This window comes from Sus scrofa, chromosome 6 (genome assembly GCF_000003025.6).
Source record: "Sus scrofa isolate TJ Tabasco breed Duroc chromosome 6, Sscrofa11.1, whole genome shotgun sequence".
NCBI lineage: Eukaryota > Metazoa > Chordata > Mammalia > Artiodactyla > Suidae > Sus > Sus scrofa.
The window spans coordinates 100,455,703-100,471,893 of NC_010448.4; the positions used below are offsets into that span (position 1 = coordinate 100,455,703).

General features: G+C 49.4%; 1 protein-coding gene across 1 annotated transcript in view; it reads left to right on the top strand.

Moving 5' to 3' along the window:
• Nucleotides 1-12,755, top strand: part of LAMA1 (laminin subunit alpha 1) — a 135,615-nt gene extending 122,860 nt beyond the window's left edge. The window contains 8 exon segments of the mRNA XM_021096069.1: nt 421-533; nt 3,997-4,186; nt 4,960-5,118; nt 5,903-6,056; nt 7,566-7,640; nt 7,643-7,698; nt 11,099-11,321; nt 12,403-12,755. Of these exon segments, the coding sequence (XP_020951728.1) occupies nt 421-533; nt 3,997-4,186; nt 4,960-5,118; nt 5,903-6,056; nt 7,566-7,640; nt 7,643-7,698; nt 11,099-11,321; nt 12,403-12,563 (1,131 nt within the window). The 3' untranslated portion in view covers nt 12,564-12,755.

Consider the following 16,191-nt stretch of genomic DNA (forward strand, 5'->3'; position numbering starts at 1 on the left):
TTTCACAGTAGCCCTGGTTGATTTTCACTTTTTTTTTTTTCCTTTTTCTGATTTCTGTTTCCTTGGTTGAAAGTTTGCACTCTGTCATGCAAAAGCGGTATCTTCCAAGCAAGGCTTATCTCTGAGTTCAGAACCTTGTCTTGGAAAAGTGATTCTGAGGCCTCGCTGGGTCTGGAGTCAGGACACTTCCCTCCAGCCAGCCTCATCCTGGGTGCCCCTTGCTCCTTTGGGGAGGAACGAGCCCGGCCTGTCGCCTGTGGGTGGACACTTACCAATTCCCGGTGCTTGGGCTACTCCTGTGGCCACCGGCACCCTCAGGATCTTCTCAGAGCATCTGAGATGGGTCCTTCATGCAAAAACATGTCCGTGTTGGCGTGGGTCCTGGTTGGGCATGGCTGAGAGCCTGTGCATCTCTTACAGGGAGTGTGTGCCGTGGACAGAGCCCCAGAGTTCATCTCCAACGCCCACCAGTTTGGCCTCACACAGGGCAGCCACCTCGTGCTGCCCTTTAATCAACTGGTTGTCCGAAGGAGGTAGGCATTGCCCTGAAGTCCTCATGAGGTGTCTCACGGCTGGGTGAATGCAGGATGAGTCTTTTCCAGAAGCTTCTCCTGTTTCATCATGGAGGGTTCAACTAGCCACCAGGGGTGGCAGTGAGAAGGCCCAGGGAGGAAGGCCATGTCTGTGTGTGGAACTCAGGGGTTCCTGTGGTTTGAGCCCCATCTGGAGGAGGGCTGGTCGCTGCCTCCGCGTGTCTGCACGAAGGTGTGGGAATCACTCTTCTATCAAAAATCCCAAGTCCTCTGGATCCACCATCTAGACTCGGGACCGCATGCTGCAGTCAGCGTTCACTGCTTTGATGAAACTGTCTATCCACACTCTTTCACTGGGCCCCCCAGCTCCTTGGTACCACCCCCACAGCCACGGCCTTCTGCCATCCCCCCGACCTCACACCCACGTGTCCCAGGTTCCCTCCTCCTTTCTGTGAAGGGGGCTCACATCCAGGGATCTCATGGCCAAGGCTCCTCAGGACCCCGCCGTGCTCCCACATCTTCTGTGAACTTCAGCCTCTAAAGCACATGCCTGTAGCCGCACCTTGCTCTGCACTCGGGTCGTTGTCATCTGAGGTCACTGCCCCGCCCGGACCTTGGCTCTGTCTTTTCCCTGCAGCTCCCGCCATCTGCCCCTGAGATCGGAGCCCCCAGCACCTGATCTTGAGGTCCTCTAGCTCCAATCTGTCAGAGCTCCTTTCCTCCTTCTCCCAGCCACCCCCGCCCCCACAACCCCGTGGTCACACCCTTGAGCACTTCACAAGGGCCCACCCCACCTCCGCCATCTCTAAGCATCCCAGTTAGGACCTCGTACTCCTCGGCCCTACTCTGGCAGGTCCCCTCCAGCAGCTCCTCCCCTGCAAGGAGACCCCTAAACCCTCGTGCTTCTCTCCACCCTCACCCCCTTCCTAGCTCCCACAGCACAGTCTGTCCCCTGCCCCAAATGGGTTTGGTGCCATGATAATAGCAGGTTCCAGAGCAAGGCCCCTTCACCCACTCATCTCTGCCAGGGTGACCCCAGGTGGAGCCCATGCTGGTCCTGGTCCCACCAGAGCCCGAGCTGGTGGTCAGGGCTGCAGGAACGTGTCTCTCTTTCTTGCCTGGTTTGACTTTAAGCTGTGGCCACAGATCTCAGATGGAACTTCCAAACTCTAAGTTTACGGGGACCCAGTATGCGTGGCTAATATCTTCACGTTTTAGATTCTTCATCGATTCTTATCTCAAGACTCTCTGTGTCCCCACAGCCTCTCTTCACCCCCCAGCTGCTGACTTCCCTCCCTCAGAGGTCTGCCCACCACCAGAAAGAGCCCTCCCTTCATCCCCACTCTCCCGTCCCCTGCCACAGGGAACTGTCCCCTGGAGTATCCCCTCCCCTCTCCCCCCATTTCTCCCTCTTTCAAACCTGGGTCCTGTCAACACACAGGCAGCATCAGGACCATCATCCAGTCACCATCAGTGAGCGTCAGAGGACAGACTCTTGTGCCAGAGACCATCTCCGTATTTCACACACACCCCACAATTATCATAATTATCCTCTGAGGAAGCAGTGACTTCCTGCCTTCATTTTATAGACAAAGAATCGGAGGCCCGGGGAAGGGGGACACCTGCTCCGGCTCACAAGGCAGAGCTGGGATTCAGGTCCAGGTGCTCTGGCCCCAGAGTCTGAGCCTGTGACCCCTGTGCCTGCTTCCTATCTGGTAGTTGCTACCTTTTATTTTTTTAATTTTTTACTTTTATTTGGTGTTTTTGTCTTTTCAGGGTCGCACCCGCGGTGCATGGAGGTTCCCAGGCTAGGGGTCTAATCGGAGCTGTAGCCACCGGCCTACACCACAGCCACAGCAATGTCAAATCTGAGCTGCATCTGTGATATACACCACAGCTCACAGCAATGCCAGATCCTTAACCCACTGAGTGAGGCCAAGGATCGAACCCAAAACCTCATGGTTCCTAGTCGGATTTGTTAACCACTGAGCCACGACAGGAACTCCCAAGTTGCTATCTTTTAAAACAGAAACTCTCCAGGAGATGCCGCCCCCCACCCCTTCCCCCCACACCAGGTACCGCCCGTCCCACATTAATCCCCCTCCCCACCTCCTCCCTCCTCACCAGGGTCATTTGAGACCTGCCATGGCCACGTCCTTTTTGCTGTTTCCAGGCCTTCCACAGCACTGGTGCACTTGGCCCCTCTGCTTCCTTGACCATCAGGCCTCCTGGCCTCATGTCTCCCGCCCCTCCAAGCCCACCAGAGGGTCCCTCTGCAGGCTCCACCTCTATCAGGGAGGCCCAGCCTCGTCCAAGTACTCTCCGTGGTGGCTGGTGAACTCCAGCAGCTTGGAAATACCATCTCTGTGCATTAATGTCCACAACCTGGCGCTGAGCTCCACTTAGAACTCAGGGGTTGGGCACCCAGATGGCCCTTGGACTCCTCCACAAGGGGTGGGGCAGGTGCCAACGAGAATTCACTGTCTCCCCCAAACCCGCATTTCTGTAGGTGTCATCGCCCTTCACCTGGCTGCCCAAGGCCAAACCCAGCGCCTGTGCTCTCCCCTTCCTCCAAATTCAGTCCCTTAGCAAGTCCTGCTGCTCCTTGGTCCGGGTCCTCCACATCCCCCCACCACCCTGGGCTGGGCCACCGTCTGGTTCTGTGGACTCTTGTAACAGCTGCCCACCTGACACCTTCTGTCACCCTGGCACCTGCTGTCACTCTGACCCCTGCTGTCACTTTGGCCCTACCTAATTTGTTGTTCACATCAGGGTTCCTTTTAAGATATAAATCCATCCACTCCCATCCTCCTTAAAGCCCTCCTGTGACTTCCAGCTGCACTTATAAAATCCAAACACTGCCTCTCAGAGCCCCCTGCCCTCCTGTCCCTGTCCCCATCCCTCAGGGTGTGTCTCAGTGACGCTGTACTTCCTTCTATGGGAGGACACTCAGACGGAGCCTTCCGCCACCCCTGCGGGGCCCCTTGGGGATTGCTGGCTGACCACCATGGTCAAGCCATTCTTTTCACCAACTCTTACCATCTTGAAACACGATGTGGCCTCTCCCACGGAGCTCTGCCGGGCTCTCTCCCACCTTCCACGTAGAGCTCAGCAATGCCGTCTTTCAGAGCTGCTGTCCTGACAATTTGATGTGATCACTGTTGGCCTCCATGTGACCCGACTTGAACTCTCTGATATGATTCTGGTATTAGTTTCCCAGGGACGGGGACCTTCCTCCATTCCCTGCCTGGTCCTCTGCTCCTAGAACCATTCTTGGCAGAGCGAGGTACCCGCAGTAGCCATGAGTCAAGTGGATGGATGGATACACGAAGGAGCGGGGAATGGTCCGAGATGTTGAATGTAAAAGCAGAGGCACGGACTGGGTCCTCTTGCTGCTGTTATTTGAAAGAGTAGACGTGAAACCCTATTCCTTGCCGAGGGCTGAGCACTTGCTTCCCTCCAGGCTCTCAGTGCAGCTGAGCATCCGAACGTTCGCCTCCAGCGGCCTGATTTACTACATGGCCCATCAGAACCAGGTCGATTACGCTGCACTCCAGCTGCAAGAGGGCCGTCTCCACTTTATGTTCGACCTTGGGAAGGGCAGGACAAAGGTCTGGCACCCTGCGCTCCTCAGCGACGGCCAGTGGCACACGGTATGCTCCCAGGAAGCTTGTGATCACTCTTCAGGGTTCCATTCCACCCGGCCCTAGGGTCTGCTCCGTGTCACGGCTGGAATTATACCCTGATTTCCAGCCTGCTTTGATTCTGGTATCTGCGCCCATAGAACGTAAGCTCCTTGTGGGCGGGGACCTTTTCTGTTTCCTAAAATATGCCCGGGGCCTCCCTCTGTGTCTGACACCTAACAGACACTCAGCAAACACTGGAATGAACAAGGGTACCCAAAATGTTCTCCATTTGACAAGAGGTAAATCGAGCTCAGGCGTGGCATGAATGAGCCCTACGTGACCTCATGGCATTTGTGTTCTTGGGATTCGGACCCTGGCACGTGTTCTGTTCTAACCTGCTCCAGGCTCAGCCTCTTCTCAACAGTGACTATGTGAAAACCTGAGCCATCCTTTAGGCTTTTTTTTTTTTAGGGCCACACCAGGGGCATACAGAGGTCCCCAGGCTAGGGGTCTAATCTGAGCTGTAGCCACCAGCCCACGCCACAGCCACAGTGGACACGGGATCTGAGCCGGGTCTGTGACCTACACCACAGGCAGTGCCGGATCCTTAACCCACTGAGCAAGGCCATGGATTGAACCTATGTCCTCGTGGATCCTAGTCAGATTCGTTCCCACTGAGCCACGACAGGAACTCCCATCCTTTAGGATTTCTTTCAGGCTATGACTGCTGGAGTGAACAGATGCTGCAAACAGACATCTGCTAAAGTTGTGAAATGAGGCCTGTGTTCTTTCTGCTCTAGGTCAAGACTGAGTACTTCAAAAGGAAGGGCTTCCTGACGGTCGACGGCCAGGATTCCCCCATGGTGACCACAGTAGGAGATGCCACCACCCTGGATGTGGAAGGAAAGTTGTACCTGGGAGGCCTGCCCTCCGAGTACAGGGCCAGGAACATTGGAAATGTAAGCAGCGTCTTCTCCGTGAGCCCTCATGCCTTTCCTGTGGCTGCTTGTTTTGTGCAGGAATACGTTTATGTTTAAATTATCTTGTTTGGGCCCAGGGCTTGGCTGCAAGATGCAATCCTCTTAAACCACGTCCCTTAATAGTGTATTGGGGCTTCTTCCTGAAGCCCAACCAGCCATCCTGCCTGTTGGTTTATGAACATGTCCCTTTGCACAGCTGCTTCAGCCCCAGCACAACTCAGGAAAAGTCCAGCAAAATATTAGAAAACTCCTCAGTCTTTTTTATTTATTTTATTTTATTTATTTGTTTGTTTATTTATTGTCTTTTTAGGGCTGCACCTGAAGCATATGGAAGTTCGAAGGCTAGGGGTCGAAGTAGAGCTGCAGCTGGTGGCCTATGCCACAGCCACAGCAATGAGGGATCCAAACTGTATCTGCGACCTACACCCAGCTCATGGCAACGCCAGATCCTTAACCCACTGAGCAAAGCCAGGGATCGAACGAACCTGCATCCTCATGGGTACTAGTCAGATTTGTTTCTGCTGAGCCACGATGGGAACTCCCAAAAACTCCTGTCTTGATGTCCATGATATTCACTCAGAAGAATAGGAAACCCCTTTGACACATTACAATAGCCTTACGTGAGCCCTTCATGTGAAGTCTTGTGGCAAAGAGATTTTTAAAACCTAAAGATAGTATTTTAATGTGTTTTGCTGAAGTGTAGGAAAAACTGCTCTTGCCCTTCCTATACTAAGCAGCATCTACCCTACATCATTTGGCGTAGATCACCCACAGCATTCCTGCTTGCATTGGGGAGGTGGCAGTAAACAGTAAACAGCTGGACAAGGACAGCCCGGAGTCTGCATCTGCGGTAAGCAGGTGCTATGCAGCAGCCGAGGAAGGAACTTTCTTCGAAGGAAGTGGATATGCGGCCTTTGGTATGTATCACCAAGGACCTTGAAAGAAAACTTTGGGATTCACCTGTACTCTAAGATGATATGGATCCAATGGTTACATGATAGGACAGGACCACTGGATAAGCTGCAGCCAGACCATGTTTCATTACCTGTTCCAGAGGATTCTGGCCGCTCTGCTTCCAGTGTAAAAGCGCCTCTCATGCTGTCCAGATGTTCTTCTATCAGGAGGGGTGCCGTCCAGGCAGAGGGCAATATGAGGTGCTGGTGGCATCTGTACTTTCCCCACATTTATGTAAGGCATGCTTTATGCCCAAGTTAATCAAGACCTTGGAATTAAAAATCAGCAACACAAAATGCAAGTCAGATTTAATAAAGAAACTAACTCTATTTAGATCGTTGAACTATTAATCAGTTATAAGTGGGGTAATTTAAATCTCTAAAATGCCTTGGAATGCAAATTCTTCAAGGCTTAGAACTAGCCCTTGTCATAATATCTTATGTTCTCTCCGCAGTTTGGATGCTTGGTTTGCTGGTTAACTTCCTGTGGGCACTCAGAACCCTGCTCCTCTGGCCCCTTTTCTGCTGTCCATCACAGGGAACTCATTTCTGGGCTCCTTTGCCCTGAGCTTCCGAGGGGGCTCGGTGGGGGTGGGGTTGGGGTGGCAGGGAGGCGGGGGAACGCTAGCTGGATGCTCTCCTTCACTCTCTGCTTCTAAGCTCCAGCAACACCACCTTTTCCCATTTTTCCCTCAGCCCTGGGCATGGCAACACCTGCCTGGTATTGCTAATATCCCTAATTTATCTCAGCCTTTTTTTTTTTTTTAAATCACCTGAATGAAAAAGTTATTCAATTAAAGCCCCACTTTAAGAAAACCTAGTGTGGACTCTAATATACTCAGCAGATGGGGATATACTCAAGAGCAGATGTTGGAAAAATAAAATGTCCCTCTGCCAGGTGGATGATCAGGGGATTATGTAGATCAAATTGCTGTTGAAGTTCCCACTGCGGCTCAGCAGAAACAAACCTGACTCGTATCCATGAGGACAAGGGTTTGATCCCTGGCCTCGCTCAGTGGGTTAAGGATCCGGTGTTGCCATGAGCTGTGGTGTAGGTTGCAGACATGGCTCAGGTCTGGCGTTGCTGTGGCTGGGGCGTAGGCCAGCAGCTACAGCTCCAATTGGACCCCTAGCCTGGGAACCTCCATATGCTGCAGGTGCAGCTCTAAAAAGACCAAAAAAAAAAAACTCTTTTGATTCCTTCCCTCTGTGGCTCTGGATGAGGGGATGTGCCTGCCTCAGCTCAAGGCAGGCTCAGCCCAGCTGATGGTGTGTGTCTGCCCTAAAAGCATTGCTTCCCCTTACAGATGTGCAGGCTGAGGCTCGGCGGATGGTGGTGACTTTCTGGTGGAAGTGGAGCTGGAGCCAGGTCTCTGGGACGTCGGGAGGAGCCAGCCAGCCAGCCAGCCAGTCCATGGCCGCTCTGGGCTGGGCAGGCCTCACCCTGACTTAGGTCTTCCTTGTGTTTTGCAGTCAAAGAAGGCTACAAAGTGAGATCCGATGTGAACATCACGCTGGAGTTCCGTACCTCCTCTGAGAACGGGGTCCTCCTGGGATCAGCAGCGCCAAGGTGGATGCCATTGGCTTAGAGATCGTAAATGGCAAGGTGGGTGCGTCGCATCTGTGGGGTCCCCGCCTCACCCCAGTGTCAGAGACAGAGCCCCTGAGAAACAGTAGAACTATCGAGATCAAAATTTCTAATTATCTCCTTTAATGGGATAGAGAAAAAGTTCAGTTACTCTTTCAAAAGAGAGAACCCTCCAAAGCTTTTTAAAGATAAAAATTAAATTTAAAGCAAAACTGCAACTACAATACAAAGAATTTTTTTTCCTTAAACTGAGTGAAAGTTGCTGACCTGATGCCCTGTCCTCCCTAATATCTGTCAACATTTTATTGGAAATCACTGGAGACTGACAGTTGCCACACCGGGTATAGGGCATCCCCAGTTCCTTCAGGGGGCGCATCCTGCATAACTAGTACAACGTCAAATCTCCGAAGCCGACATTGGCTCATCACCACAGAGATTATTCCGTTATGCTAGTTATACATGTCCGTGTGTGTGCATGCACATGTGGTTCTACACAATTTTAATCACTTAAGTCATCTCACAGAAGCACCACAATCAGGACAGCTGTCCCATAAATGGCTTTACATCCATACCAACTCCTTCCCCCGTACCCCTCGCTCCTGGCAACAACTAATCTCTCTAATTGTTATTTCACAACTGTTATATGAATTAAACCATTAGTATGGGTCCTCTCGAGATTGGCTTTTTCCACCGAGTCTCATTTCCTGGCATTTCACCCACGTGTGTTGTGATAACAATTCATTTCTTTTATTGCAGAGTATTCGCCAGGATGGATGTACCACAGTCCAATGTGTGTGTGTGTGTGTGTGTGTGTGTGTGTGCGCGCACGCGCGAGCGCGCAAAAGCCACATTTTTGTTCCTCTGATTCTTCTGCTCTTGTTTTTCTGCCTCTAGTCCTTCTCATATTGGGAACAAAATGAATTCAATAACTTGCAGCAGTTTAGCGTCTTCTGCTTTAAAATTGGCTTCATCAGAGCCTCTCCTGGTTCTCATTCCAGTCTGCTCCCCTTGGTCAAGAAGGCAGGAGGGAATGTTAATTGCCCTTGTCCTTTTCTGTGGGTTCTGGGCTCTCCCCTGACAGTGCTGAGGCATCACCCGACTCCTGGGTCTTCAGGTGCAGCCTCTGTCTTCTGTGCACTTGGCCAGTTGTCCCTGGTGGTTGTGGCGAGGAGTCTGAGGTCTCAGCACCACCAGTTCGTGGACACTGCTCCTGGACACGGCAGGTGTCCCTGTAGATCTGGCTTCCTGTCCCAACTGTGCCTCCTCATCTTCAGCCACCTTCTGTAACCCCAGAGGGGCACAGGAGGGCTTGTATGGTCTGCTCTACCCCTCATTGGCCATGGGGAGCCAGGGTGGTGGTCACTTGGGTCCTGTCTTTACCTAATGTGCTTTGCCACCATTTTCACTGCACTGGGACCAACTCACGTTGCTGTGGGGCAACGATGCCTGACTCTTTCTGAGCTCCTGCCTCTTGGAGGGCCAGGAACACGGCTCTTGATTTCCCCAAATGTATTCGCTTGTTTCTTGCATCACCCCCCCGCCTTGCTCCCCACTGGGACTTGGACCCCCAGATATGCTAGACTCGGGGTGGGGAGGAGAGAAGAAAGTCACATCGGATCTCTTGCCCTTCATCCCTTCTCCCCCTTCATGTCATCTTCATATTGAAACAAAACTTTTCTATACCACACTTCCGCCGCTCTGCCCTGTGGCTTATAGCCAACTTTTTTCCTTACCTGTATTTTGAAAGAATTTTGAAAATGTTTTGTTTTTGTTTTTGTTTTGTTTTGTTGCTTTTAGGGCCGCACCTATGGCATATGGAGGTTCCCAGGCTAAGGGTCCAATGGGAGCTACAGCTGCCAGCCACAGTCACAGCCATGTGGAATCCGAGCCACGTCTGTGATGTACACCACAGCTCACGGCAATGCCAGATCCTTCACCCACCAAGCGAGGCCAGGGTTCGAACCCACAACCTCATGGTTCCTAGTCAGATTCATTTCCGCCGCACCATGATGGGAACTACTTGAGAATTTTTTGTGTCCATTTGCACATGGTGTGACATATGAGAAATGGTATCAGAGGTGTCATAATTGCAAAAACTGTAATTTTCTATGTATATTTTACCTCTATTATCAGCATATTATTGTTCTTTTAAATTTTTTTTTTTTTTTGGTCTTTTTGCCATTTTCTTGGGCCGCTCTCGCGGCATATGGAGGTTCCCAGGCCAGGGGTCGAATCAGAGCTGTAGGCACCAGCCTACGCCAGAGCCACAGCAACGCTGGATCCGAGCCACGTCTGCAACCTACACCACAGCTCACGGCAACACCGGATCATTAACCCACTGAGCAAGGCCTGGGATCGAACCTGCAACCTCCTGGTTCCTAGTCGGGTTCATTAACCACTGCGCCACGACGGGAACTCCTTAAAAATATTTTTAGTGGATGTCGAAGGCTTTAGAAGATACTTCTTTAGTTTGTCCCAGTCTGCCTTGGAAGAATGTTAAATAGCTTCACACGTAGCACAAGAACCTTACAACAGGACGTTCACAATTCTTCCCTCCCGTCTTCTGCGGGTCTCAGATTCTCTGTGCAACCACTGGCCTAAACAACTGTGGTTTGTCAGAAGGGACGTAGTCAAGTTCCTTCACAGGTGCTGTTTCAACTGCTATGAACTAATGCCCTCAGTAAACCCACAGGCTCCTGAGGTCCTGAAAACGAGGCACTGATTTAAGGATGCAGGGCTAAAACTGTGCCTCAGGCTTGTCCCAACAGAGGTGGCCATTTGCCTGCTCTGAAATTTTGGAACTCTGATAGGATAGCATCAGAGTCTCTATGTGGCTTTTTTTTTTCCCCAGGAGTTCTCCTATTTTATTGATCATGATTTAAGGACCCAAACCCTTATAGTGTTCACCAAGTTTCCATGTCTACCATGTCTATATAGTTGATCTTCTCCAGGGCAGAGCCTGGTTGAATTAACTAGGTTTATTATATTAGTTTCAAAACCATTGTTTGGGAGTTCCTGTAGTGGCGCAGTGGTTAACAAATCCGACTAGGAACCAGGAGGTTGCGGGTTCGATCCCTGGCCTTGCTCAGTGGGTTAAGGATCTGGTGTTGCGGTGAGCTGTGGTGTAGGTTGCAGACGCAGCTCGGATCCCTCGTTGCTGTGGCCCTGGCGTAGACCGGTGACTACAGCTCTGCTTAGACTTCTAGCCTGGGAACCTCCATATGCTGTGGGAGCTGCCCTAGAAGAGGCAAAAAAAGACCAAAAAAAACCCAAAAAACATTGTTTGTCTTCCATAGGCAGCCCTCCTCTTTAACAGGATGCTGTGATTTGATCCACTCCAAGAACATTATATGAGTGGATTGTGCTCCTTAAGTGGGGAAAAACTCACCAAGAATATTTGCCTGTGTCTGTTGTTCAGCTCTTGTTTCACGTCAACAACGGTGCTGGTAGGATAACAGCCACATACGAGCCCAAAGCTCCCCATACTCTCTGCGATGGAAAGTGGCACAGGCTTCAGGCAAACAAAAGCAAACACCGCGTGCTTCTGATGGTCGATGGGAACACAGTTCGAGCTGAAAGTCCACACACCCAGTCCACCTCTGCTGACACCAACAATCCCATTTATGTGGGCGGCTATCCTGGTGCGTATGACGTCTGCTCTGCTCATTCACATTTGAGGGGTATTGCCATATGATCATTTTTTTTTTTTTTGGTCTTTTTGTCTTTTCCAGGGCTACACCCGTGGCATATGGAGGTTCCCAGGCTAGGGGTCTAATCGGAGCTGTAGCCACTGGCCTAAGCCAGAGCCACAGCAACTCGGGATCTGAGCCTCGTCTGTGACCTACACCACAGCTCATGGCAACGCTGGATCCATAATTCACTGAGCGAGGCCAGGGATCGAACCTGCAACGTCATGGTTCCTAGTTGGATTTGCCACCACTGAGCCACAACAGGAAGTCCCCCTTTTTTTTTCTTTTTTAGGGCTACACCCATGGCATATGCAAGTTCCCAGGCTGGAGGTCGAATTGGAGCCACAGCTGCCGGCCTATGCCACAGCCACAGCAACATGGGATCTGAGCCACGTCTGTGACCTACACCACAGCTTATAGCAACGCCAGATCCTTAACCCACTGAGCGAGGCCAGGGATCGAACCCACACCTGCATGAATACTAGTCAGGCTCGTTACCACTGAGCCACAACGGGAACTCCCCTTTACCATTTTAGAAAGTCAATTTCAGATACCTAGGAATTCTTGGAAAATTAAACTAATCCATATACAAATTGATCATTAGTTTAGACTCTGAGGACACTGGATGTGATGTACACTAAGCTGGATGACTGCACCGAGGTGAATCATCTCAGTGATGCCCAGCGCTGGGAATCATCTTGGGGGTCAGGACTCATTTTAGAGGACAAACCTGCGTCTTATCCTCTCACACAGATTTTGGATTCAAATTATGCATGTTGGGTGTTCCAAGGAATTGATACAAGCGATAATAAAATAAAAATCCCCTTTATGCCATTTTAAGTCACAGCTATGCCTTAAAAGTATTGTACATTAATAGTTTTCTATGCATTCGCCTCTTACCGGAGCCACTTCTGTAGAAATACACTCTTCTCATTTTAATGTAGAAACCACATGAGCTTGTTTTTATTTGTTGTGCTAGCCATATCATTTAACGAAACTAAACAAGATTTATCTTCTCTTCCTTCCCAAACAGCTGATGTAAAGCAAAACTGCCTGAGCAGCCAGACCTCCTTCCGGGGCTGTCTGCGGAAGCTCACTCTGATTAAGGGTCCCCAAGTGCAATCCTGTGACTTCAGCACAGCTTTCGATCTCCAAGGAGTCTCCCCTCACTCCTGTCCTGGGACTGAGTCCTGAACTTTGGGGGAGCTCCTCAGTTGGGAACTGTCATCTCTATTTTGAGGAGAATTATTTTGTGAATCAAAATCTTTGCAGTTCGGAGTTCATTGCCAACTCAGGTTAAGTGTCTCCAGAGAGAAATGTTGTGTTTATGTTAAACTAAAACCATGTGTACAACAGATACCTCTATTAAATAGTTTAAAATGTAAATTGAATCCATTGGCTCTTTTTTTATTTTTTATTTTTTGTCTTTTTGTCTTTTCCAGGGCCACACCCGCAGCATATGGAGGTCCCCAGGCTAGGGGTCTAACCGGAGCTGTAGCCGCTGGCCTACACCACAGCTCACAGCTACACTGGATCCTTAACCAGCGAGGCCAGGGATTGAACCTGCAACTTCATGGTTCCTAATCAGATTCATTAACCGCTGAGCCACGACAGGAACTCCATTGGCCCTTTTTTTAAAAGAGCTTTTCTTTTGTGAAACGTTTAAAATGTTGAACATTCTGTTGAATACTTGGCCGTATTTCATGCTTTGCATTTTGAGTTTTTAAAAAATAAAAAATCACAAGAGACTATATAATAGATTAGCACAGAGTATGAATACTTTCATTTCCTTTTTTTTTTTTTTTCTTTTTTGTCTTTTTAGGGCCACACCCACGGCATATGGAAGTTCCCAGGTTAGGGGCTGAATTGGAGCTACAGCTGCAAGCCTATGCCTCAGCCACAGCAAGGCAGGATCCGAGGCATGTCTGTGACCTACACCCCAGCTCACAGCAGTGCCGGATCCTAATCCCTCTGAGTGAGGTCAGGGATCCAACCCACTTCCTCATGGAAACTAGTCGGGTTCTTAACCCTCTGAACCACAATGGGAAGTCCCGAATACTTTCATTTCTTTACCAAGATTTTAAACTCCACTTTCTACAGTGAACAAGCAATACTGTTGGTTAAATTCCAGAGGGCACCAGCTGTTTGCCACATAAGTACTTTAAACTGTCACAGGGGACATAGGAAGGAGACAGAAGTTCCCCTAGACATACCCCTGTTTATCGGCACTTGATCTAACAGCATTTTGCAAGACCAAAAAAGAAAGAAAGAAAAAGAAAAGAAAAAAAAATGGGGCACCATAAATAGTTAACTCTTCTTTTATTGTTAATTATATTTTCACTCCTTGGGATGAGATCATTTTCCTTGATCAGCTATTTTTTCTGGGAGAATGTGTGGAAATTCAAAACAAGGAAAATTTAAAAGCCATAAATATATATCCCTTTAATGAACTTCGCAGTTTTAAACTAAGCTTTCTGAAGAATCATTTCGTTCCCTCCAAATATATTTCACTTCTGCTCTGGGCACTGGCTGGGGTCCACATGTTCAGACGAATGCTGTCACTTTGTCGATGCTTAACTGTAGAGAGGTCTCCGCCACTTTTTTTTTTTTTCTTCTTCTTTTAGGGCAGCACCTGTGGCATATGGAAGTTCCCAGGCTAGGGGTTGAATTGAAGCTGTAGCTGCAAGCCTACACCACAGCCACAGCAACGTGGGATCTGAGACATGTCTGCGACCTATACCACAGATCATGGTAATGCCAGATCCTTCACCTACTGAGCAAAGCCAGGGATCGAACCCGCATCCTCATAGATACTAGTCAGATTTGTTTCCACTGTGCCAGAAAGGGAACTCCCTCCACCACTCTTAGTAATGACCTACTTTTACCATATGGAAGGTGACAGAGTCAATGTCCATTTCTGGGAGAGATTTTAATGTGATAAAGAGGGAAGACAGTTGGGGTCCTGGGCCCTGTCCTTCTGTGACTTGCTCATGTTTCGGAACCCCTGTGACAATCTGTACCTCCTGGCTGATGTCTCTGAAATTTGTAATTCCCTCCCAAAAAATAACTGCACGAAGATATTAGAAAAAGGTAGCAGCCACTTGTGGCGTGCAGGTTGTGCAGTGGCAGACGGCAGTGTGAGGAATGCAGACAGCTGCAATCCGAAGGCAGCTCACTTGGGCAGCTGGATCCGGAAAGTAGCATTTGCCGTCTCAGCAGTGACAATGCATGGGGACGCCCTCACTGTGCCTTTCTGTTCACCATGTGCAGTGGGAGGTGACAGCCCAGGCATTCCAGACCCTTGTCCTCATGTTGGGGGGAAGAAGACCCAAACCAGGACAGAGAACAGGTTGTAGGGCTGCCGCGTGCTTTGTGCCCCTCTCCCCCCTCCTCCTTCTTCCCGCTACCACTTCCTACTTATTAATGAAGCTAAAACACAGTTTGGGCCTTTCATGGTTATAACTGGAAGGCCACTCCAGCTCTAGAAGATCCCCTCCAGGGAGCATCCAGCTCTCTCCCCTTTGGCCGTTCGAGTACAAGTAGAACCAGCCTGATTTAGATGTCTGCCCGCGATGGGGATGAGCCTGGCTCCTGTCCTGTGAAGACACCCAGCTGTGACTCACCGGTGGGGCCACAGGCTGGCTTCTTCACCTCCCTCAGCAAGGCAGGATTTGGGTCTTAAGAGTGAGGCCACCAAATAAAGTGCAGGACACCAAGTTAAACTTGAATTTCAGGTTAAACCATGAGCATGTTTTTTTGTTTGTTTGTTTGTTTGTCTTTTTGCTATTTCTTTGGGCCGCTCCCGCGGCATATGGAGGTTCCCAGGCTAGGGGTCTAATCGGAGCCGTAGCCACCAGCCTAGCCAGAGCCACAGCAACGCAGGATCCGAGCCGCGTCTGCAACCTACACCACAGCTCACGGCAACGCCGTGAGCAGGGGCAGGGACCGAACCCGCAACCTCATGGTTCCTAGTCGGATTCGTTAACCACTGCGCCACGACGGGAACTCCCCATGAGCATGTTTTTAACTATGGCATGGCATCCTGTATTTTCTATTTGGTAAATCTGGTAACCCCACTTTTCAGGCCCCAAGGGCCTAAAAAAATTCATACCCCTTCCATCACTATCAAATAATTCAACATATTACAAAAATCTACATTTCAAAAGAGATGCAACACAATTCATTGACGATCCTATTTTTTCCCATGATGCTTTAATGGAAACATCAGATTTTTTCGAAACCTATTTTTGGTGGCCCAGGCATTTGCTTAGTTTACCTATTAATTCATCACTGTTTTCTTAATTGTGGTAAAATAGATAACATAAAACTTAGCATTTTTAAGTGTACACTTCTCTGGTATCAGGTGCATTCACACTATTATGCAACCATTACCGCCATTAAGCTCCAAGACTCAATTAATCTTGCAAAACAAACCCTATTCCCAATAAACATTAATTCCCAACTCCCCTCTCTCCCCAGCTCCTGGCAACCGCCATTCTACTTTTTGTCTGTATGAGTTTGATTAGTCTAGTTACCTCATATAAGTGGGATCATTTGGTATTTGTCCTTCTATGACGGGCTTATTTCACTCAGCATAATGCCCTGTGGATCATCCTTGATGTAGCATTTATGAGAGTTTCCTTCTTTTTAAAGGCTGAGTAATATTCTGTTGTGTGTATATACTGCAATTTTGTTTATCCGTTCATCCATCAGTGGGCACTGGGGTTGCTTTTGCCTTTTAGCTCTTGTGAATAATGCTGCTATGAATATGGGTATACTAATATTTCTTCAAGTCCTTACTTTCAATATTTGGGAGTATATA